Source organism: Somniosus microcephalus, chromosome 4 (genome assembly GCF_052327205.1).
Source record: "Somniosus microcephalus isolate GS21.2 chromosome 4, FLI_Smic_1.0, whole genome shotgun sequence".
Taxonomy (NCBI): domain Eukaryota; kingdom Metazoa; phylum Chordata; class Chondrichthyes; order Squaliformes; family Somniosidae; genus Somniosus; species Somniosus microcephalus.
In genome coordinates this window covers 198,068,798-198,094,260 of record NC_140990.1, presented here as the reverse complement: position 1 = coordinate 198,094,260, position 25,463 = coordinate 198,068,798, and the positions used below count along the sequence as shown (strand labels likewise).

The 25,463-nt window shown below is 46.5% G+C and overlaps 1 protein-coding gene across 1 annotated transcript in view; it reads left to right on the top strand.

Moving 5' to 3' along the window:
• The window catches only part of LOC147120121 (dynein regulatory complex subunit 11-like), a 368,896-nt gene that overhangs the window by 70,448 nt on the left and 272,985 nt on the right, over window positions 1-25,463 (top strand). The window contains exons 6-7 of the mRNA XM_085985675.1: window positions 20,431-20,636; window positions 23,507-23,591. Coding sequence (XP_085841801.1) covers window positions 20,431-20,636; window positions 23,507-23,591 — 291 coding nt within the window. The remainder of the gene's footprint in view (window positions 1-20,430; window positions 20,637-23,506; window positions 23,592-25,463) is intronic.

Below are 25,463 nucleotides of genomic sequence, written 5' to 3'. Positions count from 1 at the left end.
AACAGAACATGTATCTTTCATATGTCTCATTCTTTTTGGGAGAGCAATGTGGATCAATTTTTTTTAGCACATCTTCTAATTTTTCTCTGTTCTCCTCTGGATAAAATACAAATGTATTAAATACCTCTATCGCCTGTGGGCCTGCAACCGTAAGCAGCAACGCTATCTTCCTTGCGTCTGGCTTCGTACCGAATCCGATGGCTGCAATGTAGAGTTCGAATTGTTGTTTAAGAGTCTGCCAATTGTAGTCGATATTTCCTGTGAGTTTCAAACGCTCTGGTGGCTTCAAATTCTCCATGTCGCTTTTCACAATTTTCAGCAGATCTTCACCATCCTGGTACCATCTTATGTTCATTAATAAATAGACATTCTTATTATGAACACAGCTAGCTTTTGCTAGACACTTTTATTGAGCACATGTGGACTAGGTACAGTATCTGTAGAGGCATCCATCTTGACTGCTGCCTTGTGGGTAGCCTAGTGCCTCATGGGTAGTGTAGTCTTATATACATACAGCTATATACAGCTCTACACAGCTCTACGGCTCCACCTAGTGGCCACTATAGAATGACATGTTATTGATCATTACAATAAGTGCACAACCTCTCTTCCATTGCGGTTTCTCCCTCCGCACCACTGTCTGTTATATCGCATACTGTCGCCGATGTCCTTGCCACGGTCGTCATTTCTGTAGGGGGTTTTGGTTTGGAGTTTGTGTCTCGCCAGTCAGGCGTATCTGAGCTGCTCCAGCCCCGTGCGGTTCAAATCGCTTCCCCTCTGGTTCTGACCACCGGACTTATTATGAGCAGCGATATAAACAAAATGAGACCAGTGGTTTGGTGCAAAGAAAACCAATGTTTATTAAAAATAGAGAAAAATAAACACTATACAGAGAAAATCACTATGTATGTAACACAATTACACTTAGCGGGGGAGGAGAAACGGATACATCGAGGGAAAATGACTACAATGACAATTTTAGCAATCCCCTTAACTCCCACCCTTTACACCTATCTAAGTTGTCTTGCGATGGGCCAGAAAGTTTATGCTCACCAGTCTCCGATGTTAGAACGCCTGCTCCGTGCCCCGTTGCCTGCCGATGTCTAGGGTTTTCACCGCCCAGAGCAGAGATACCCCAGTGATTTAAAATGTAACTGCGGGTATCCTGCTTCCCTTGACGGGCTCTTCGTCGTCGATCTTCTTGATGGTAAGGCAGGGCACCGGAGTCCAGGCGAGAGAGAGAGAGATGGCTTCCTGAGGGACTACTTATACCCCTTTCTGGGAGCCCTTATCACTCGCCAGATCAGCTTGTTTCTTTGTCTGACCTGGACATGTTGAAGTCTATACAAAGGAAACCGTTCTGGGCCCATCGACCTGGATGGCCGGTTAATCGGTTTTTAAACGTCCCATAAGTGTTTTCCTTTGTGTAACTGGTCTTGTGATGGGGCCATTTCAGTTTTAATGCCCCGTTGATCGTTTCCAAACAGTGTTGAAGTCAGCTAACGAAGGTCTGAATGCAGCTATTACCCGTTGGTTATCTGTGCAAACGGCCTTGATGGGTTTTAATCAGAGGCCCGAATGCCACTGTTTGCTTCTCATACATAAATGCAGAAGGCCTGCCTGCCTTCTAATTTCTGGAACATTCCTTCTTTGTCAGTCCAAACCTGAACTTTGCAGGCCTTGGCCATGAGGTTGACTGTAGCCATTTTGTTGGGCCCTGAAGCCCTGGATTTTAAACTCAGTCCAGCCAGGGTTTCTCCAATAAGCCAGAAGTAAATCTTCAGGGGAGACATGAAATTTGCGATTCCTTTCATGGCTGATCTACTACCTCAACTCCACCTTCCCGCACTATCCCCATACCCTTTAATTCCCTTTGTTCCCTAAAATTTATCAACCTCTGTCTTGAATATACTCAATGACTGAGCATCCACAGCTCTCTGGGGTAGAGTATTCCAAAGATTCACAATCCTTTGAGTGAAGAAATTTCTCCTGAGCTCAGTCCTAAATGGCTGACCCCTTATTCTGTGACTATGACCCCGTGTTCTAGATTCCCCAGCCAGGGGAAACATTTTCCCAGCACCCTGTCAAGCCCATTAAGAATGTTATATGTTTCAATTAGATCACCTCTCATTCTTCTAAACTCTAAGGAATATAGACCTAGTCTACTCAATCTCTCCTCAAAGAGCAATCCCTCATCCCAGGAACCAGTCTAGTGAATTTTCACTGCACTCCCTCTAAGACTTTCCTTGGGTAAGGAGACCAAAACTGTACACAATACTCCAGGTGTGGCCTCACCAATGCCCTGTATAATTGTATGGTGTGGAGATGCCGGAGTTGGACTGGGGTGGACAAATGTAAAAAGTCACACAACACCAGGTTATAGTCCAACAGCTTTATTTGAAATCACAAGCTTGTGATTTCAAATAAAGCTGTTGGACTATAACCTGGTGTTGTGTGACTTTTTACATCTGTATAATTGTAGTAAGACTTCTTTACTCTTATACTCTAATCCCTTTGTAACAAAAGCTAACATACCATTTGCTTTCCTAATTGCTTGCTGTACCTGCATGTTAACTTTCTGTGATTCATGTACAAGGACACCCAGGTCCCTCTGAGTGCAAACAGTTCCCAGTTTCTCACCATTCAAAAAATATTCTGCTTTTTTGTTTTTCCTACCAAAGTGGATAACTTCACACTTTCCCACATTGTATCCCATTTGCCATGTTCTTGCCCACTCAGTCAACCTGTCTGTATCTCTCTGCAGCCTCTTTACGTCCTCCTTGCAGCTTACTTTCCCACCTCACTTTGTATCATCAGGAAACTTGGATACGTTACACTCAGTCCCGTCATCTAAGTCATTAATATAGATTGTAAATAGCTGAGGCCCAAGCACTGATCCTTGCGGTACCCCACCAGTTACAGCCTGCCAACCTGCAAAAGTCCAGTTTATTTCTACTCTCTGTTTTCTGTCCATTAACCAATCATCAATCCATGCTAATATATTACCCCCAATACCATGAGTCCTAATTTTGTGTAATATCCTCTTGTGTGGTACCTTAGCGAATGCTTTTTGAAAATCCAAATACACCACATCCACTGGTTCCCCCTTATCCATCCTACTAGTTACATCTTCAAAAAATTCGAACAGTGTTGTCAAACACGATTAGCCTTTCATACAACCATGTTGACTCCGCCGAATCATATTATGATTTTCTAAGTGCCCTGTTACCACGTTCCTAATACAGTAATAGATTCTAACATTTTGCCTACTACTGATGTCAGGCTAAGTGGACTATAGTTCCCCATTTTTTCTCTTCCTCCTTTTTTAAATAGCGGGGTTATGTTTGCTACCTTCCAATCCTTGGGGACTGTTCTAGAATCTAGGGAATTCTGGAAGATTAATATCAGTGCATCCACCATCTCTGCAGCTACCTCTTTTAAAACCCTAGGATGCAGGTCGTCAGGTCCAGGGGATTTGTCGCCATTAATTTCTCCAGTACTATGGCCTAGAAATTCATTATAGCCCCGTTTGGGTCGCCAGCCTCGCCAGGGCGCTAAAAGTAGCGCCCTGGAAGCAGTCGTGGCTGCCCGCCGGAAATTCAGTTTGCGTGCCCCAGAGGGAAGCGCGGCGCTACTGGAGGCGCCCCGCATCCCTCTTGGGGCGCTGCAGCTGAATATCGCTGCACAACGTGCCACAGCGCCACACGCTGCGGCACGTCGCGCTGCGGTACTACAGGCCTTCCTCCCCTTAAAGGGGAGGGGCCCTGTGCAGCGCGATCAAGGATCGCGAGTGCCGGCAAAAGAGCCCGGCACCGAGGAGAAGTGCCGGGCCCTTGGAACGCAGTCGGCACTCCGCGGGGGGGGGTCTCAGGAGGCCGGGGACGGCAGCGCGGAGAGGTGCTGGCAGGCGGCCAGCAAAAAAAATGGCCGCCCCGCACCTCTCATAGACATAGACATAGACATAGAAGATAGGAGCAGGAGTAGGCCATTCGGCCCTTCGTGCCTGCTCCGCCATTTAATGAGATCATGGCTGATCCTTTAATTCAGTATCCCGTCCCTGCCTTCTCTCCGTAACCCTTAACCCCTTTTGCCCGTAGAAATATATCTAATTCCCTCTTAAATATATTTAATGAGCTGGCGTACACTGCCCTCTGTGGCAATGAGTTCCACAGGTTCACCACTCTCTGAGTGAAGAAATTCCCCCTCATCTCTGTCCTAAATGGTTTAGCCCTTATCCTTAAATTATGTCCTCTAGTTCTGTTCTCACCCGCCAAGGGAAACATTCCTTCTGCATCCAGTCTGTCTAGACCTGTCAGAATTTTATACACTTCTATGAGGTCCCCTCTCAATCTTCTAAACTCCAGTGTGTACATCCCTAAACTACATAGTCTCTCCTCATAGGTCATTCCCGCCATTCCTGGTATCAGCCTGGTGAATCGCCGCTGCACCCCCTCCATGGCAAGAACATCCTTCCTCAGATGAGGCGACCAAAACTGTACACAGTACTCGAGGTGTGGTCTCACCAGTGCCCTGTACAGCTGCAGCAAGGTATCCCTGTTCCTGTATTCTAACCCTTTTGCTATGAAGGCCAGCATACCGTTTGCCTTCTTGACCGCCTGTTGCACCTGCATGCTCGCCTTCAGTGACTGGTGTACAAGAACACCCAGGTCTCTCTGTACTTCCCCCTCTCCCAATCTATTGCCATTTAAATAATAATTTGCCCTCCCGTTCCTGCACCCAAGGTGGATAACTTCGCACTTGTCCACATTATAGTGCATCTGCCATTTATCCGCCCAATCGCCCAGTCTGTCCAAATCGCTCTGGAGCTTCCTGGTCTCTTCCTCTGAGCCCACCCCACCTCCTAGTTTAGTGTCGTCTGCAAATTTGGAAATGCTGCATCCGACTCCCTGATCCAGGTCATTAATGTAAATTGTGAACAGCTGGGGGCCCAGGACAGATCCCTGTGGTACCCCACTTGTTACTGCCTGCCATTCAGAAAATGAGCCGTTTATTCCAACTCTCTGTTTTCTATCTGACAGCCAGTTCCCTATCCACGCCAAAACTTTCCCCTTTATCCCATGAGCCTCAATTTTCCATGCTAATCTTTTATGTGGGACCTTATCGAAGGCCTTTTGGAAGTCCAGGTACACCACATCTACTGGCTCTCCCCCATCTATTCTACCAGTTACTCCCTCAAAAAATTCCAATAGATTAGTCAAGCACGATTTACCCTTTGTAAATCCATGTTGACTCTGTCCTATCCTGTCCCCATTTGCTAAGTGCTCCGCTATTTCATCCTTAATGATGGACTCCAGCATTTTGCCCACAACTGATGTAAGGCTTACAGGTCTGTAATTACCTGCTTTTTCCCTACCCCCCTTTTTGAATAGTGGGGTAACGTTAGCTACCCTCCAATCCATCGGCACTGTTCCCGAGTCTAATGAATTCTGAAAAATCATCCTTAGTGCATCCGCTATCTCTAGGGCCACCTCCTTCAGTACCCTAGGATGCATGTTATCAGGCCCTGGGGATTTGTCCACCTTCAATCCCTTTAGCTTCCTTAACACCATATCCTTAGAGATATTGATTTGCGTCAGTTCCTCCTTTGCCAATGTCCCTATTTTTCCCGATATCCCAGGGAGGTTTTTTGTGTCTTCCTTCGTAAAGACTGACCCAAAGTATGCATTTAGTTGATCTGCCATTTCCTTATTTCCCATTATATATTCCCCCGTATCTGACTGCAATGGACCAACTTTGGTTTTCACCAGTCTTTTCCTTTTGATATATTTATAAAAGCTTTTGGAGTTAGTTTTTATATTTTCCGCCAGCTTGTTTTCGTAAGCTATTTTGCCCCTCTTGATCATGCCCTTTGCCCTCCTTTGCTCTATCTTAAACTGTTCCCAATCTTCCGCTCTGGCGCTTTTTTTGGCTATTTTATACGCCCTATCTTTGGATTTTATGCTGTCTCTAATTTCCCCTGTTATCCACGGTTGAGTCACCTTTTTAGATTTCCTTTTATGCCAGATTGGTATAAACAATTTTTGCAATTTTGTCATTCTATCTTTAAATGTTTGCCATTGTTTATCTACCTCCAGTCCTCTCAGGAACGTTGTCCAATCAGACCTACTCAGTTCCCGTCTCATGGCATCATAATTCCCCTTGTTTAAATTCTCCTTTAATTAGCGCCTCTACCGCCGCAGGTAGGCCCCCCTGAACCGGTCACAAATAGTGTCCGGCGTTAAAGCAGGGGGCACATCTAAATATCGCGATCGGGGCGTTAGCGGGGCGCTAAATTTAGTGGGAGGCGTGGCCAGTGGCTTCCGACCCACTTAGCACCCTCTTAAGGCGCTAATGGGTGGCGCAGCCCACTGAATTTCTAGGCCGTCTTTACTTATACTGATTTCTTTGGAGCAGGATAGGATATGGGCAGCAGAGTTATGGGAGTTGAAGTTTATGGAGGGTGGAGGATGGGATGCTGACTGGGAGATCATTGTGTCAAAGGTTTTGGCAACAGACGGGCTGATGCAGGGGCAGGGATGGGCAATATTATAGAGATACAAGTCGGTGGTCTTTGTGATGGAGAGGATACTCAGATGCTCACCTCGAGGCCAAATGGGACGCCGAGGTTGCGAATAGTTTGGTTCAACTCAGACAGTGGCCGGGGAACGAGATGGAATTGGTGGCAAGTGTATGTAATCGTGCTGGCGAACATTTCAACTTCAGAGTTCATCTAGATAGCTGAGGTGTGCAGCAGGAGCAGGCGACTATCGCATGAATGCATGCAAATCGTGTCATTTGATGTCATTAGGATCCTGTCATGATTTTAACTGGGCAGGTCAGAAATCTTGCCCCGTATCCAACCTGCTGAATAAATCCTTTGGCTTTGGTATTTACTGACTTACTGACTGCAATCACTACTTAAGGGGGCACTCAGCTGCTGGCAATCAGATCATAGGACTCTGAGTTGCTATTATGCATAGTGGCTTTCCAAGGCATTTTTCAGACTGGGGTTTGCTTCTTTCTGTTTTTGTTTTTGCCTTACTCACACTGATTAAGCTCTCATAGCTTATCATGGGTGCTATTTTTGCTTCATTACTGTGGATGGAGGAAGAGGAGCAGCAGTAGCCTCGATAACCAGGACAAGCAGCAGGTGGATCTGGTAGAAGAAAGCAGTTGATGTGAGACATGGATAAATGAAAAGCTGTACACCCTCTTGCTACTCTTGTGAGACCATTGAAGCATTTCCTGCATTGTGTCCAGGTTGTAGGGGTGATGCTCCTGAAGCTCACAATCTCAACCACCTCTCTCCAGGATTGGTGGATGTCATACTTGGGAATCTTCCTCCTCCTCGACAGAAGAATTTCTCTCCTCACCTAAACTTTTCGCCCAGCACCTCCAGGGAGGCCTCCGTGAACCTCAAATCTTACTTTTGACTCATTTGTCTATACAGGAAACTTTCTGGTATCCGGCACTGACGGGACCGAGCTGGTGCCGTTAGACCAAAACTGCCGTATAAACCAGCGGCAATGTTAAAACATACAGAGCTTTTCAGGTCCGGTGAATCAACAAACCCTGTTGCTTAGCAACAGCTTCAATACAGTCGGCTGCAGCTGCAAGCATCTCTAGCTGAAGCTGTTGCTTAGCTACAGACCTTGCAGAGCCTGACTGGTAAAAAAAAAAGCAACGAGAAGTAAAAAAACTTTTATAGAAAACGGCTCCTGAATTTTGCTGGTAGATAGAGCTTTCCGGACTTTCGAAAGTTTCCTGTAAATAAATCTTGCAGTAATTTTCCTAAATGGAATAGAACCTCCTTTTAAGAGGTACATTCCCGCTTTAACTTGGCTTCTGTAGGCTTTTGGGAAATAACACCAAGTGGGTGGGCTTCCCGTTCCTGCCACATTGATAAGGAGAATAGGAGTTAAAATATCCTGAGGACCGGAAATCTGGGCCTGCAAGTGAATTTTGCATTCACCCCACTGGCCCAGGATTCGCTAGGAGTTAACATCAACCCCTCCTTCTTTAGCTTCTGCTCAAAAGTTTTTCAAAATTATTTGAAGCTACAGGAAATTTCAAAAGCTTTACTGAGGTAAAATTCATATTGGAAAAAAAAATATAGGCTGTGTTTGTATGAGGTAGAGAGGGGATGGGTATTTTAATTACACACCTGTTTTAGCTTTTGTTTTGTGTTCTATATCCTTTAGAAAATGAAAGGGAGGGAAAGAGGAATAAAGAAGGGGATCAGAAAGAGGGGAGACAGGAGTAAGAGAGGAAGGGTAAGAAGGTTTTGTGAGAGGGATGGTAAGAAAGAGAGACTGAGGTCAGAGAAAGAGGGTCAGAGAAAAGGAGAGGTGTGCGAGAGAATACTGTAGGATGGAAGAAAGACTGGATAGAGAGAGAGGGTGTAAGTCAGTGAGAGACTGGGGTCAGAGAGGGGGTTGAAAGTGAGAGAGACACACAGATTGAGGTCAGAGGGAGAGGGGTGAGAGGAGAGACGATTCAGAGAGCAAGGATGAAAGAGGCGTGAGAGCGAGAGCCTTGTGATGGAGAGAAAGAATGTGAAAGGGGAGAGAAAGAGAGATGGGGATGAAGAGGAGAAAGAGTTTACTTTCTTGATTTAACATTACTTCAATTTAAAAAAACACCAGTTGAATTGTGAAGCTAATTGATTAACTCATTTGTGTTCTTTTGCCAGTTAAAAAAGATCAGTGTTAATTGTTTACACCTGAAAGACAGAGATCCTAATTTCTAATACCTATGAGGGAGAGGGAAAGAAACACACACACCTGCTTTTTTTATTTAATATAATTTTTTTTAAAGTTGAATTTTGAAAGCACACAAAGCCTCTTAAGGAAACCGATAGGAAGGAAGAGAGGGTAGGAGGGAAACTGGTTGAGGATCAGTTGCTGCTTGTCATCTGCTCTTGGGGGAAGCAAGTGGGAGTGATAGAGGTTTAACGAGAATGAGGTGAGTGACTGTGGAGCAAGGGACAGGAGCGGGTACAAGGGTTTAATTGGAAGAGGTAGGGGCAGTGATGGGAGATTGGGGTAGTAGTAAGGGGAATGGGTAGCAGGAAGATGAAGGGGTTGGGAATGTGATGACAACAAGAGGTGCAGGGAAACACAAATGACTGAGGGAGGGGATGGAAAGGAAGCTGCTGAGGGCCACACTTTCCCTAGATTCCAGAACCCAGATGTAGCCTGCAGCCTTCGGTAACTCCTTTCTCTGCCACACCATGTCATACCCTTCATTACTTCCCAACCAAAGTCACAGAGAGAAGCAGAAGAGGGCAGATAGAAAGGTGGAAAAGAAAGAGTTAAGGAGAGGGAAGTAAAACAGAAATGAAAAATTGACACTGAAGCAGAATAGGAGAAACAGAGAGGATCGGTAACGCAAAGGCATTAGAGACAGATAAGAGAGCGACTCTATTCTTCGACGTACTGTGTGCAGTGCTACGGAAGATCAGCTTTTCTTTTACATTCTATAAATAAATGGATCTCTTATAAAAGCTATGCTAAGCCCAGCTTCTGTGATATTTCTGTCAGTAAATATACTATGTAGTGTGATACTGAGCGAAACAGGCCAGGAAGACCCCAGATTTGACTCCTGTTCTTTGCTGAGTTGGCTGATTTCAGCTTTGGTGGTGATTTGGGTACAGGGTACTACAATTGGCTAGGAAGAGGAAATGTCAACCTAGGTTCTTGCTGCTGATCAACTTCTAGTGACCTATGCTTGAAAATGCACGTGTGAACATTTGATGAGGACATGTTTAGGCTAACCCGTCATGCATCCCACATTCTACTCTATCAACACTCACTTCAGGCCCACACATGACAAACGGCTATATAGGGGATGTACCGGTGGGGTGCCAGCTTCTGTGAAACTTTAGGTGTGTAGCTTTAGTCACCACCTTTTACAGAGAAAATTTGTTTTAAATGTTGAAAACCTGAAATCATGATTTTTTCAATCTTTTTGCCGCTTGATCTATGTAGTGCTCCACTCTTTATTGAACTGCTGCAGCATGATGATGCGTTTGTTCTGAAGTTATAATCTGAAAAGTTTGGCTGACCTTAAAATGGTGATGGTAACGGTAGCATAATGGTAATGTCACTGGGCTAGTATTAATGACCCAGAGACGTGAGTTCAAATCCCACCACGGCAGCTGGGGAATTTAAATATAGTTAATTAAATCTGGAATAAAAAGCTAGTATCAGTAATGGTAACCATGAATTGTCGGATTGTCGTAAAAACCCATCTGGTTCACTAATGTCCTTTAGGGAAGGAAATCTGTCGTCCTTACCTGGTCTGGCCTATATGTGACTCCAGACCCACAGCAATGTGGTTGACGCTTAACTGCCCTCTGAAATGGCCGAGCAAGTCACTCAGTTGTAACTAACCGCTACTGAAACACAATAATAAGAATGAAACCGGACGGACCTCCGCACCGGCTATGGACACAGCAACGGCACACCCAGCCCAGTCGACCCTGCAAGGCCCTCCTCACCAACATCTGGGGAGTTGTGCCAAAATTGGGAGAGCTGTCCCACAAACTAGTCAACAGCCTCAAAGATATTACGGCACATCGAAAACTGGAGGGATATCTGGCATAAATGGGTCCTGCCCCAAATTGTGGCTCTGAAATGGCTTTTCTCTCATAATGTCACTGTTACCTGGCTACATTTAGCAAGTAAATTTGGTGCCAATACTGTCATAAAGATTGCGATTCAAGTGTTAATGTTAGTGATTACTTCAGCATTACAACAATAAATTTCACCAATCAAGCAACAGCTGAAGCACTGGGGACTATTTTCACTTTCAGGATCATAACTTTTTTTTAATTCGTTTATGGGATGTGGGCGTCTCTGGCAAGGCCAGCATTTATTGCCCTAACTGCCCTTGAGAAGGTGGTGGTGAGCCGCCTTCTTGCACCGCTGCACTCCGTGTGGTGAAGGTACGCTCACAGTACTGTTAGGGAGGGAGTTCCAGGATTTTGACCCAGCGACGATGAAGGATCGGCAATATACCTCTAAGTCAGGATGGTGTGTGACTTGGAGGGGAACTTGGAGGTGGTGGTGTTTTCATGCGCCTGCTGCCCTTGTCCTTCTAGGTGGAAGAGGTCACGGGTTTGGGAGGTGCTGCCGAAGAAGCCTTGGCGAGTTGCTGCAGTGCATTTTGTAGATGGTACACACTGCAGCCATAGTCATACTCACAGAATCATACCTTTCAGCCAATGTCCCCAAACTCCTCCATCACCATCCCTGGGAATGTCCTGTCCCAATGGCAGGACAGACCCACCAGGGGTGACGGCACAGTAGTATACAGTCAGGAAGGAGTGGCCCTGTGAGCCCTCAACATTGACTCCGGACCTCATGAAGTCTCATGGCTTCAGATCAAGCATGGGCAAGGAAACCCCCTGCTGATTACCACCTACTGCCCTCCCTCATGTTGAGCAGCACTTGGAAGAAGCACTGAGAGTAGCAAGGGCACAGAATGTACTGTGGGTGGGGGACTTCCATCACCAAAAGTGGCAGGGTAACACAACTGACCGAGCTGGCCGAGTCCTGAAGGACATAGCTGCCAGCCTGGGCCTGCGACAGGTGGTGAGAGAACCAACACGAGGGAAAAATCTACTTGACCTCGTCCTCACCAATCTACCTGTCGCAGATGCATCTGTCCATGACCGGATTGGTAGCAGTGACCACTGCACAGTCATTGTGGAGACGAAGTCCCATCTTCACACTGAGGACACCCTCCATCGTGTTGTGTGGCCCTACCACCGTGCCAAATGGGATAGATTCAGAACAGATCTAGCAGCTCAAAACTGGGCATCCATGAGGCGCTGTGGGCCATCAGCAGTATCAGAATTGTATTCCACCACAATCTGTAACCTCATGGCCCGGCATATCCCTCACTCTACCATTACCATCAAGCCGGGAGATCAACCCTGGTTCAATAAGGAGTGCAGAAGAGCATGCCAGGAGCAGCACCAGGCGTACCTAAAAATGAGGTGCCAACCTGGGGAAGCTGCAACACAGGACTACGTGCATGCTAAAAAGCGGAAGCAGCATGCTATAGGCAGAGCCAAGTGATCCCACAATCAACGGATCAGATCAAAGCTCTGCAGTCCTGCCACATCCAGTTGTGAATGGTGGTAGACCATTAAACAACTAACGGGAGGAGGAGGCTCCACGAATATCCCCATCCTCAATGATGGTGGAGCCCAGCACATGAGTGAAAAAGACAAGGCTGAAGCGTTTGAAACCATCTTCAGCCAGAAGTGCCGAGTGGATGATCCATATCGGCCTACTCCTGAGGTCCCCGCCATCACAGAAGCCAGTCTTCAGCCAATTCGATTCACTCCACGTGATATGAAGAAACAGCTGAGCGCACTGAATACAGCAAAGGCTATGGGCCAGGATAACATCCCGGCTATCGTGCTGAAGACTTGTGCTCCAGAACTAGCCGCGCCTCTAGCCAAGCTGTTCCAGTTCAACTACAACACTGGCATCTGTCCTTCAGTGTGGAAAACTGCCCAGGTATGTCCTGTCCACAAAAAGCAGGACAAATCCAACCCGGCCAATTACCGCCCCATCAGTCTACTTTCAATCATCAACAAAGTGAAGGTGATATCGACAGTGCTATCAAGCGGCACTTACTCACCAATAACCTGCTCACTGATGCCCAGTTTGGGTTTCGCCAAGACCTCTCAGCTTCCGACCTCATTACAGCCATATGGACAAAGGAGCTGAATTCCAGAGGTGGGGTGAGAGTGACTGCCCTTGACATCAAGGCAGCATTTGACTGAGTGTGGCATCAAGGAGCCCTAGTAAAACTGAAGTCAATGGGAATCGGGGTGGTGGTGGTGGGGGGACGCTCCACTGGCTGGAGTCATACCTAGCACAAAGGAAGATGGTTGTGGTGGTTGAAGGTCAATCATCACAGCCCCAGGATATCGCCGCAGGAGTTCCTCAGGGCAGTGTCCTAGGCCCAACCATCTTCAGCTGCTTCATCAATGACCTTCCCTCCAATATAAGGTCAGAAATGGGGATGCTCGCTGATGACTGCACAGTGTTCAGCGCCATTCAGAACTCCTCAGATAATGAAGCAGTCCATGCCTGCATGCAACAAGACCTGGACGACGTTCAGGCTTGGGCTGATAAGTGGCAGGTAACATTTGTGCCACAGAAGTGCCAGACAATGACTATCTCTAACAAGCGAGAGTCTAACCACCTCCCCTTGACATTTAACGGCATTACCATCGCCGAATCGCCCACCATCAACATCCTGGGGGTTACCATTGATCAGGAACTTAACTGGACCAGCCACATAAATACTGTGGCAACAAGAGCAGGCCAGAGGCTAGGTATTCTGCGGTGAGTGTCTCACCTCCTGATTCCCCAAAGCCTTTCCATCATCTACAAGGCACAAGTAAGGAGTGTGATGGAATACTTTCCACTTGCCTGGATGAGTGCAGCAACAACAACATTCAAGAAGCTCGACACCATCCAGGACAAAGCAGCCCGCTTGATTGGCACCCCATCCACCACCTTAAACATTCACTTCCTCCACCACCAGCGTACCGTGGCTGCAGTGTGTACCATCTACAAAATGCACTGCAGCAACTCGCCAAGGCTTCTTTGGCAGCACCTCCCAAACCCGTGACCTCCTCCACCTAGAAGGACAAGGGCAGCAGGTGCATGGGAACACCACCACCTCCAAGTTCCCCTCCAAATCACACACCATCCTGACTTAGAAGTATATTGCCAATCCTTCATCGTCGCTGGGTCAAAATCCTGGAACTCCCTCCCTAACAGTACTGTGAGCGTACCTTCACCACACGGAGTGCAGCGATGCAAGAAGGCGGCTCACCACCACCTTCTCAAGGGCAGTTAGGGCAATAAATGCTGGCCTTGCCAGCGACGCCCACATCCCATAAACGAATAAAAAAAAAAAGTTATGATCCTGAAAGTGAAAATAGTCCCCAGTGCTTCAGCTGTTGCTTGATTGGTGAAATTTATTGTTGTAATGCTGAAGTAATCACTAACATTAACACTTGAATCGCAATCTTTATGACGGTATTGGCACCAAATTTACTTGCTAAATGTAGCCAGGTAACACTGACATTATGAGAGAAAAGCCATTTCAGAGCCACAATTTGGGGCAGGACCCATTTATGCCAGATATCCCTCCAGTTTTCGATGTGCCGTAATATCTGTGAGATTGTTCAAATCATTTACAAATCATGCGATGGCATTTCTAGCCAGAAACCCTCTTATTTGCACTGCAAACGTGAGGCTTTGTCAACCAGTGTAACTGAAACTGAGATAAAAGAGGCAGAGCAGTCACTAGGATCATTTGATCCTGACGGAAGTGCTCCATTGTATGTAGTCTGCAGCTTAGGAAAGGGAACTTTGGAGGAGAACTGCAGTTACAGGTGTGATTTTCATTACATTTTTTATGCTTTGGTACAGAGAAGGACTTCAATATGAGTGTCCATTATTCCCGTGGAAATTTTCAGTCCCGACTTAAATTAATAGTTGCTTATTTGGCAGCATGGATTTCCCTGTGGGGATCCCTCGATTGACAATAATGATGGAGGAGGGGGAAGAAAACAGAATGGAGCTAAGGGGAGTGAGGCAGCATTTATGGAGGATGAGGCCAACCAGATATTACCCCTCTAAGAGTATGTAGGCCCTGCAGAATTTAACGGATTTTAATGGATTTTATCTGCCAGCGGGTCTCTAGCAGGAAACTGCGCTGGCACGTTAAGTTTACACCTGCCTGCAGCAGAATGAGACCAGGCTGATTTTTACGGCCGGACCTCATTAAGATCCCACCGGCCAGCTGGCTCATCAACTTTCCTTATTCAGAACTGAGAAGTTATACTTATCAGGAAAGACTGTATAGGGTGGGGCTCTTTTCTCTAGAAAAGAGCAGGCTGAGTAGCGACAGAATACAGGTCTTTAAAATTATGAAGGGGTTTGATATGGTTGATGTAGAGGAGATGTTTACAGATGTGGGGGAGACCAAAACTAGGGGGCATAAATATAAGGTAGTCACTAATAAATCCAATAGGGAATTCAGGGAAAGTTCTTTACGGAAACAGTGGTAAGAATGTGGAACGCGCTACCACAAGGTGTAGTTGAGGCGACTAGCATAGATGCATTTAAGGGGAAGCCAGATAAGCACATGAGGATAAAAGGAATAGAAGGATATGCTCATATGGTTAGATGAAGAGAGGTGGGAGAAGGTTCGTGTGGAGCAAAAGCGGCGGCATAGACCAGTTGAGCAGAATGGCCTGTTTCTGTGCTGTAGATTCTATGTGATCTATGTGGCTTTGGGCGGGTACCCTTACCGCCTGCTCCGTAGAGCATGTTAAACTTAGGAAAGGCCAGCTCCCGGTGGCTCCAGGGTGGGTAAGTAACCTAGAATCTGGCAGAAACTGGGCAGATAGGATTAAAATCGCCCCCTAAGATTCACTAAAGATGCCATAGATCAACCCTGCCAGCTTCTGGAAGATGACATCCAGCCCACATCTTCAGACAAGTAGTCCTGCCAAGGCTGTCAAAGTCACCACCGCTTTCAAATTTTTCATCACCAGCACCTTTCAAGCTACAATGGGAGACCCTTACAGCACTACCTAGGGTTCTGTCTGGGGATGAATTAATTCACGAGATGACAGATACAATCTTAAGAGGAGCTGGTATTTCATTTACTTTGGGATGTCTCCAAGGTATCAGTATGATAGGAGATGAACTATAAGTGGGTGAGCAGCACCAAGAAGGATTGAGGGGACAGTAAAAGGTGAAGATACCTCTGCCGTCATGGTGTGTTCAAGGCCTACAGCTGGTAACTGTCAAGGTTGGCACCTATTAACCAATAGCTTGTACAAGCTCACTGATCTTGCTATCTTCCACTGCCAGAACTGAGTTTCTGCCAAGTAAATTGATGGCCTGTTTTCCATAGGGGGTTAGCTCTTTTAAAGCAGCAATATCATCTTCTTGTCGCCAGCCTTTCCTGAGCATTGTGTGCTAATTTCTCCCACCACAAACTCCGTTCCCTAGCCACTGACTCCATCCCTCTCCCTAACATTTGTCTGAGGCTGAACCATACTGTTCGCAACCTTGGGGGGTGATTTTCTCAATGGGGAGCTTCTGGAGGCAGGACTCCCACTTGTCGGGTTTCAGTCCTGCCTCCAAACCCACATCCCCAGGGCTGGCAAAATCGCCCTCTTGGTGTTATATTTGACCCTGAAATGAGCTTCCGCAGCATAACAAAGACCGCCTATTTCTACCTCCGTAACATCGCCCGTCTCCTCCCGTGCCTCAGCTCATCCGCTGCTGAAACCCTCGTCCATGCCTTTGTTACTTCTAGACTTGACTATTCCAACGCACTCCTGGCTGGCCTCCCACATTCTACCCTACGTAAACTTGAGGTAATCCAAAACTCGGCTGCCCATGTCCTAACTCGCACCAAGTCCCATTCACCCATCACCCCTGTGCTCGAGGACCTACATTGGCTCCCGGTTAAGCAGCGCTTCGATTTCAAAATTCTCATCCTTGTTTTCAAATCCCTCCATGGCCTCACCCCTCCCTATCTCAGTAATCACCTTCAGTCCCACAAACCCCCCGAGATATCTGCACTCCTCTAATTCTGCCCTTTTTGAGCTTCCCTGATTATAGTCGCTCAACCTTTGGTGGCTAGGCCCTAAGCTCTGGAATTCCGTCCCTAAACCCCTCCACCTCGCTATCTCTCTTTCCTCCTTTAAGATGCTCCTTAAAACCTACCTTTTTGACCAAGCTTTTGGTCACCTGCCCTAATGTATCCTTATGTGACTCGGTGTCAAATTTTTTGTCTTATAACACTCCTGTGCAGCGTCTTGGGACGTTTTACTGCGTTAAAGGTGCTATATACATACAAGTTGTTGTTGAAGCAAGATTAAATGTATTAGGAGAAGTATAGCATGTGGCATTTGACAGCTGCTGTTATAGATGTATTGGGAGAACCCTGTTACAATAGAGGATGGAATTTGAAGAAGCTGCATGCAATTAATCTTGTGAGGGGAGCTGGCAATATATGCTGCAATTAAAAGAGACAGAAAGACTTTGATCTATAGTTTTGTGTGACTGAAGCCTTCTACTCCAAGTAATATTAGAAGGTGGTCAGTATGGTGGTTCCCATGGTGCTCAGGACAAAAGGGGGCAGTGTCAGTTCTCTGACCTTGACACCCTTGTTAGACATTGAACTTTTTCCTGCACATGTCTGCTGCCCTCCTACTTCCACATGGTATTTGCAGCACTTTTTTTAACCTAGCTTTTGGTCACCTGTCCTAATATCTCATTATGTGGCTTGGTGTCAAATTTTGTTTGATAATTGTTCCTGTGAAGTGCCTTGGGATATTTTACTATATTAAAGGCGCTATGTAAATGCAACTTGTTGTTGTTGTTTCCTTCTATATGAAGCCATCAGTCTCTCTCTCCCCTCATTCGCTTTTCTTCTGTCAGAGTTTGAAGTGGTGAGGTTTTTTTTGCCTTTCTTTCATTGGCCTGAGCTGTTTGGTTGGTCCCATTCTGTCCCTGAAGTTAATGTCATCTTTCTTGGCAAATTACAAAAAGTTCCTATTAAGACACCTGACTACAGTGGCTTACAGAAAAGACAGTTACAGCTTTTTAAATTTATCTTCTGCTCCTCTAGGCTGCTGTTAGTCTGCTCACTTGCTGCAGACTTTTAAAGCCTATAGCAGCAATCTTCCACCTCCCCGTTGTACATGGGAGCTGAGGTGGGTGAACGCCAGTCAGTATGTAAATCAGCTAAACCTTTGATTTCTATCGGGGTCAACGCTGAAAGTTGTCAATGTTTCGAAACCTTGCATTAGGAGGGCTACACCAGTATAATTGGCTCTGAATTTTCAGGCTATTATGTAATAAGTGACAGATACCTTTGGCGTGGGTGCAATATCGGCGATGCACCTCCCGAAAGCAGCAGTCAGGAGGTCCAAACCACTTTTTGTCGACAATTCTCTCCTACAGACTTTGTTAGAATGTTTAATCTACATGTTGTGTTGCTTAGCTTGGAGATTCACTTTGAAAATTAACACAAAACTGAAAACTGCTGTGTGTGTCATTGCCTGAGTAGTTGGTTTTATTTGTTATTGTCAATTTTTTTTTGTGGACTAATTAGAAGCAAGCCATGGAAAAGGGCATCATTAGTAATTGTGTATATATATGTGAATGGCATCATTGAAACAGTACAAAATGATTACTCAAAGAATCTTTGTCGGCAGCTGCAAAACTCATGCAGTTGCTTCTCCAAAGAGCCACATGTTGTACCACGCATTAGTAGGATTTATTTTTTGTTCCTTGAATTTCTGATCTGGTTCATAGGGGTAAATTAAATCGGGGCTTCTGCTTTGCCACCATAATCTTGGCAGTAACTCTGTTCACGCACGTGAGCTGAGACTTCCGCCAAAGTTATGGCGGCAAAGTGGGAGGAGCCCCAATGAAATTTGCCCACTGTGTCTTCAAGCAGGTGGTAGGGGTTATGGTTAGGAGCCCAAATTAATTTCCATTTGGCAGCCCCAGATTAGTCCTGCATATTTCTCAGTGGTTGCTTGAAAAGCATTGGCAGAGCAGTGGGAACAGTTTGCCTGCCCTTCTTTCAGCTGTGGCATGGGTGTGGAAGACTTAAAAAAAAAAAGGCTTCCAAGTTGCCTTAGTAGGTACATACTCCACACGGTATGGTACTGAGCCCTACAGATCAGGGAAGGTCCAGATTTGGTTCCTAATTTTGTGGAAAGGAAGTTGATCTTGGGCTTGGTGGGGTTGCTTTAATTGGCTTCAGCACTGCTGGACTGGGGATGGTAGAAATCAGAATGGGTTTCCGTGCTTGATTGCTATCCAGTGACAACTGATGGAAAGTATGTGTGTGGAAGCTGGATGAGGGCAGGACCGGGCTCATTTGGGAACCCTATCATGGTTGAATAGATGTGTAGTCTCACACATAAATAATCGAAGTGTACCCAGTAATAGCCAGCATCTTCAGGACAGAAGGAAATGAAACTGAAAAAAATGTAATTAAAAAAAGGAAAGGAGATAATACAAAACAGCTTGGCCAAGTAAAAATTCAGAATGATTTAGGCTGTAAAAGAAGTTTTGATCTAGAAATTGGATAGTGCCATGCCTGTTTTTCAGGCACTGAACGGGCACCTACACCTTCAATATGGTGGGCAGAAAGTGCGCCGCCGCCATATTGGCGCAGGCAAAAAAAAGGCGTCTAGGGTCCACGCCTGAGACAGGCGTTAGGCCCTTTGCATATTCAAATAAGGTGCCCAATGTGTGTTTCAGGCCCCCTCTGCAATATTGGGTTGCAATAGGGCCAACATTATGTGCACCTCGGGCTATCAATTCAAGTGTAGGGACTGTTCCTTGTGCCCCCTGCATGACAGTTTATTGGTGCACTCGAATTTCTAGGCCTTTATGCCTTATTAGCAAAGGAAACTGCTTAACAGAAAGTAATCCAAATTGTGGATATTACATTTATTAAGTTAAAATGAATTGTCACACCACTTAATTTTGGAAATCTTTCTGACAATCTGTCGCTATCTTGTTTGTACTTACAACTTATAGTGATGTGAATACAGCATGAACCCATTTGTCAATGAAATGGCTAAGTTCACCATATGTTATGCACAAAATTGGTATAATGTTTTATCTGACGGCATCTCTGACAGTGCAGCACTCCCCAGGTACCTTGCTGAATTTGATTTGGAATGCTTTTATTCGTTGAATCGTAAACCATTGTTTTGTTTTTCTTTGGTATTAATTTGAAAGCATTGCTTATTTATTTGGTTACTTCTAACCACAGTAATTTAAATCTTCATGCTGAGCACGGGATCAGAAGAAACCTGTTGGAAGTGGTACTTCCATGTTATTCACTGTGTTGCTGAATTCTCTCCCCTCCTCTCTCCAGAACTTTTGCTCCCCCCGACCCAACCACTTGAACTGCAATGGCTTTCCCCTTCTCACTTCATTTATTTATTGTGTTCTTTTCTTTTCCCTCTTCTCTTTGTCCAATTAATCTTTGATTTTTTAATTTAGCTTCCTTTGGAATTTTCTTCATTTTTTTTCCTTTTCTTTTCTGTGTCAATCTGTTTTGTAATTTAACTTTACCTTCAACTATATCCTGTGACTGCTTTGCACCTGTGGCGGAGTGTCCCACTCAAGAGATGGGGCAGGCCAGTTTCAGGTTAAAAGTGGTAAGCCAAAGTGGCTCCCAAGAATCTGCTCTGACAATTGCTTTAGTTGGGTGGGGTGGGATATCTTGAGTTTAGTTGCCTGCCATACACACCAACACTACTTTTGTAAGTTAGATTGCAAGCATTATCGTTACAGACTACAGGCAGCGGTAATTCGTGTTGGACTTTTGTTTTTTCAGGCACCTCCTCCCAATTTCCAAAAGCCTAGCCCTGCTCAGCTACAAGCTCAGAAAATAGCTCTGCAGCGGAATATGGTGCAGGAAGCACACGAGGTGGAATACCAGCAAGCATTGGTCACCATAAAAGAGCACGTGCGAGTGGTGGAGCGAATGGATATTCAAGAAACCCTGCAGGAGCAGATCCGACAATGGTATATCGAGTGTCGGTAAGGGAAACAGATCATTGAGTAGTCAGGAGACACCATGGCTCCTCCGTGAGTCTTGTTTTAAAATATAGATGGTACTTGAATGTACTACGTTAAACTTCTCAGTAATTAACCAGATTATTCCTGGCTGACATTGTAATAATTCTTAACCATGTGGCATGAACACTATCCCAAATCAAAAGCATGACGTGCACGGAGAGTTGATGTTGGCAGTTGCTGGTATGAAAACAGACTTAAAATGAATAAAAGTCCTACATAAAATTGGAATAATATATATTATAAACAAATGAGTGAGTCATTTCGAAGTTGTAACTCAATCTCAAATTCAATCTCTTGGTTCATGCAATATTATCTGAAATTCCTTAATTAGTTTGCAGCCTTTAACTTATTCATAGTTATCCATTACTCTCTGTATAAATCAGCCGACCCTTTCACATGTTTGAGCAGGTTGTGCACTCATTGGTGCTTGGTTCAGCTTGCCATCAGCAAAGACTTGGAGTTGAGTTGCCCTAAATGTTAGCTTGACCCAATGGTAGAACTCTTGCCTCTGATTCAGAATGTCATGGGTTCAAGTCCCAATCCAGACATGAGCACATAATCTAAGCTGCCAATTCAGTGCAGTACTGAGGGAATGCTGCATTTCCAGAGGTACTGCCTTTCTGATGAGATATTAAACCATAGGCCCCATCTACTTGTTCAGGTGGATGTATGGCACTATTTGAAGAAGAGCAACAGAGATCTCCTCAATTATCAGCACCAAAAACAGATTAACCGATCATTTCCCTCATTACTGTTTGTTTGACCTTGCTGTGTGCAAGTTGTCTGCTGCGTCAACTTACATTACAATAGTGACGGCACTTCAAAAGTAATGAATTGGTTATGAAGCACTTTGGGATGTCACTGTTGTAATGAGGGAAACACTGCAGCCAATTTGCACACAGCAAGCTCCCACAAACAGCAATGTGATAATGACCAGATAATCTGTTTTTGTTATGTTGATTAAGGGATAAATATCGACCAGGACACTGGGGATAACTCCCCTGCTCTTCAAAATAGTTCCATGGGATCTTTTACGTCCACCTGAGAGAGCAGAGGGGGCCTCAGTTTAATGTCTCATCTGAAAGACGGACCTCAGACAGTGCAGCATTCCCTCAGTACTGGCACGTCAGCCTTGATTTTTGTGGTCAAGTGCCTGGAGTGGGACTTGAACCCACAGCTTTCTGACTCAGAGGCGAGGGTGCTACCCACTAAGCCACTGGCTGACACTCTAAGGGGTCGATTTTCATTGACCTGTGGAGTCGGGATTGGAGGCGTGCAGGGGGTTAAAGTCCTGAACTCGGGCGTCCCGACACCATCCCGCCCCCAACCTGCCTCCATGTAAGTTTCAAAGGAGGCGGGTACCTGCCCCGCACTGGGACCTGCCTACCTGAGGCGGGAATGGATTAGTGCCAATTAACTGCCTGTTAACAGGTAGTTAACAGGCAGTTTTTAGCCTAACCCCTATTTTAAAGCTTGAAGTGTGGGATTCCCGATGGCTCCAACCCACGCCAAGTTAGGAGTCGGGCCTTCGGGTTGAAGGACTTGGAGGGGTCGAGATGTCAGTGTTCAGGTGAGTGATGTGTGCATGAGTGCAAAGGTAAGTGTGTTTGGTGTGTCTAAAGTGTGTAAAGAAGTTTAAATTACCTGTACTTACCTTTACAGCCTTCCTTCCTTTAGGTTTCGTGAGTCCATCATCTAACTGGCACAGAAAGCAGAATGGCTGCGATCTGTCAAAAGTGACAGTCTGCAGCTTTCTGTGCCGGTGAGATTTCTAACTGAGTCTGTGTAGAAGGACTCAGGTTAGAAGTAAGACTGTCAGTGTTTGACAGCTTCAAACAGCTGTGAAACACTGATATTTCATCTGTCAAAACGTCTTGACAGATGAAATTTCAGTCTGTGACGTCACCTGTTGCCAGGTGGCCCTTAATTGGCCTGCTGAGCCCGCTGGGCAGGCTCAACAAGGTCAATCAAGTTAAAATCGTGTGGATTGGCTGCATCTCAATGGAGGCGGGACTACAACCCCGAAAGTTGTAGTCCCGCCTCCTTCCCGACTTCTGAATGAAAATCACCCCCTTAGTGTCTAATGGCTTCAAGAAGAAAAACCCACAAGGCCCGATTTTAACTTGGGGCAGGAGTCTGGCAGGCGGCGTCTGAGGTGGGCAGTAAACTGTCCCGACCTCGACAGTGAGGCCCAGAAGATTTTAATTCCAGGGCCACACCTGCATAACCTCAATCAGTCTCATGCTCCTGTTACTCCTACCCCCCACAAGGAAAGTCAACAAAAGTAAAAAGACTTCGGGTTGGGCCTCTTCTGGCCCTGACCCCTCTTCCTGCTAGGTTGGCCTGGCGGGAAAGCCACAACAACTTCCCCTCACAGACCTCTGTTTAAAATAGCAGTCAGGGCCCGATTATGTCATTGGAGCCCATTTTCCATATTTAAAATAGGATCCCACCGGTTTCTCAGAAGAGTAGGTTAGATTATGAACCTACAGGATTAGTGTGGGACATTGGTGTGTGAGTCCCACAGCCGATTTTAACTCCCCGCTCACCTGGTAACCACTGACCGGCAGGGCTAAAACTGCCTTTGTAAATTTTTAACACCTGCTCTCTAATGAAATCCTACATTGGGATCTGCAGAAAGCTCTATATAACTTGGAAAAAATATAATCCCAGTAAATTAAGATTTGTTCACAACCGTTTCTAATCCAGCACTAAAATCCTGCTCCTTTCAATAAGTGATTGTTTACTTTAAACACTGCAAGATCCCTTGGCTAATTTGGAGAATTGTTGCTACCTTTTGTTAAGTGTTGACATTTTACTCTTCAATCCAGAAACACAACTGGAAAGTTCCCTGACTACCCTGATGTAGAGAAAGGAGGTTCTGCAGCTATTTTTGCTTCAAAGACTCCACAAGAGGTAAATTCCACAGTTTATTATAGGGCCGCTCTATTCAAAGCATGGTTATGGCACACAGCTGACCCGTAAATCTCCAGCTAAAAACTGGAATTGTTTGAAGGGCCATTTGTAAACTGGCCCAATTTATTAACTTTTGCAGCCGAACAAATTGATAGCCTGGCTGGTGGGTTGGAGGAGATGCCAGCGGCAGGAGGACGCATCCTGGGACCCTTGGGGATCAAGGTCAGCTATTGCAGCTTGGGAGGGGGAAGGTCAGACATCACAGATTGGGAGGTGAAAGGTCAGCTATTGCACCTTGGGAGGGGGAAGGTCAGACATCACAGATTGGGAGGTGTTACATTGTTATAGTATCACATCGTTAAATGGAACTACTTTGGTATGGAACTACTTTGGTATGGTGTAGTTATATTGTTATGTGGCACACTGTGCATGGGCAGTGCACAATGCAGCGTCGGACATCTTGTATCACTCCGCACCATGCGGCAGCACTGAAACAAAGCAAATACAGCTAAGTAAAAAGCACTAACTAAAAATGAACTAAAAGTGTCTGTAATATATATCTATATATATAAAGCGGAAAGCGGCTCTTCTGTCTGTCTGTCCGCCTGGTCTCTATGCGTTTGGAAGTTACAGAGCGTACCGACGCGCGCGTCGCCTCAAAAGAAAGCTTGCGATTCCGGACCGGTTATAGGCCTATTTACGTTTCGGCCGGACAAAAATCCTGCCCGCGGTATCCCAAAAACCTTCAGCGTTCCGCTCTCATTAGCGACCATCTGACGTCGAGGTCTTCCTACAGTTGAGTGTCGAGTGACTCGACCATTGACCAATCCTACGCTTCGGTGACCTGACCGGTCGACCAATCTGTGCGTGTGTGGGCGGGCCTTATCCTTCTGAACCGAGGTGAGTGGCCGCCATCTTGATTTTTCACGATTTTTTCCCCCACACTTTCTGTGTGTTAGGGAACGAAGGTAAATATTTGAATTATGTGTCAGGGAATTAATTAACAATTTATTTCAGTTTTATATTGTGTTTAGCAACCCCCCCCCCTCCTCACCCTCGCGCAGGGGGGACTCGGTGCTGGTCTCCAGGCCCGCTGCAGGCAGGCCTGAAGCTCCAAAAATTTCTCTATCTCTCTTCCCTCTCTCTCTCTCCTTCTCCTCTTCCCTCTCCTTCTCCTCTTCCCTCTCTCTCCTTCTCCTCTTCCCTCTCTGTCTCTCTCTACTTCCCCCTCTCAGGTTTGACGGTGTCGGGGCCCGAAGTGAGCCGCTCTAACGGCCGCCAGCCCGCGGGGTTTCCCTGCCTACTCCCTGCGGGCCGCCTCGCCCGCGCATGCGCCGCCCGCCCGCGAGAGCCCGCTCTGGTTTTTTTTTAAAACGGCAACCACGCATTGCGCACGGGCCCGTTGCGCAGCCGCCTTGACGCCGGCACGCATGCGCACGGCCCCCGTGACGCCAGCACACAGCCCTCGTGAGATCGCGGGGGGTGCAAGCCTCGGGAAATCGCGGGGGGGGAGAGCCTCGGGAAATCGCGGGGGGAGAGCCTCGGGAAATCGCGGGGGGGGGAGAGCCTCGGGAAATCGCGGGGGGGGAGAGCCTCGGGAAATCGCGGGGCGAAGAGCCTCGGGAAATCGCGGGGGGGGGAGAGCCTCGGGAAATCGCGGGGGGCGGGGTGGAGAGAGCCTCGGGAAATCGCGGGGGGGAGAGCCTCGGGAAATACGCGGGGGGAGAGCCTCGTGAAATCGCGGGGGCGGGGGGCGGGGGGGAGAGCCTCGGGAAATCGCGGGGGGGAGAGCCTCGGGAAATCGCGGGGGGGAGAGCCTCGGGAAATCGCGGGGGGGGGAGAGCTTCGGGAAATCGCCGGGGGGAGAGCTCC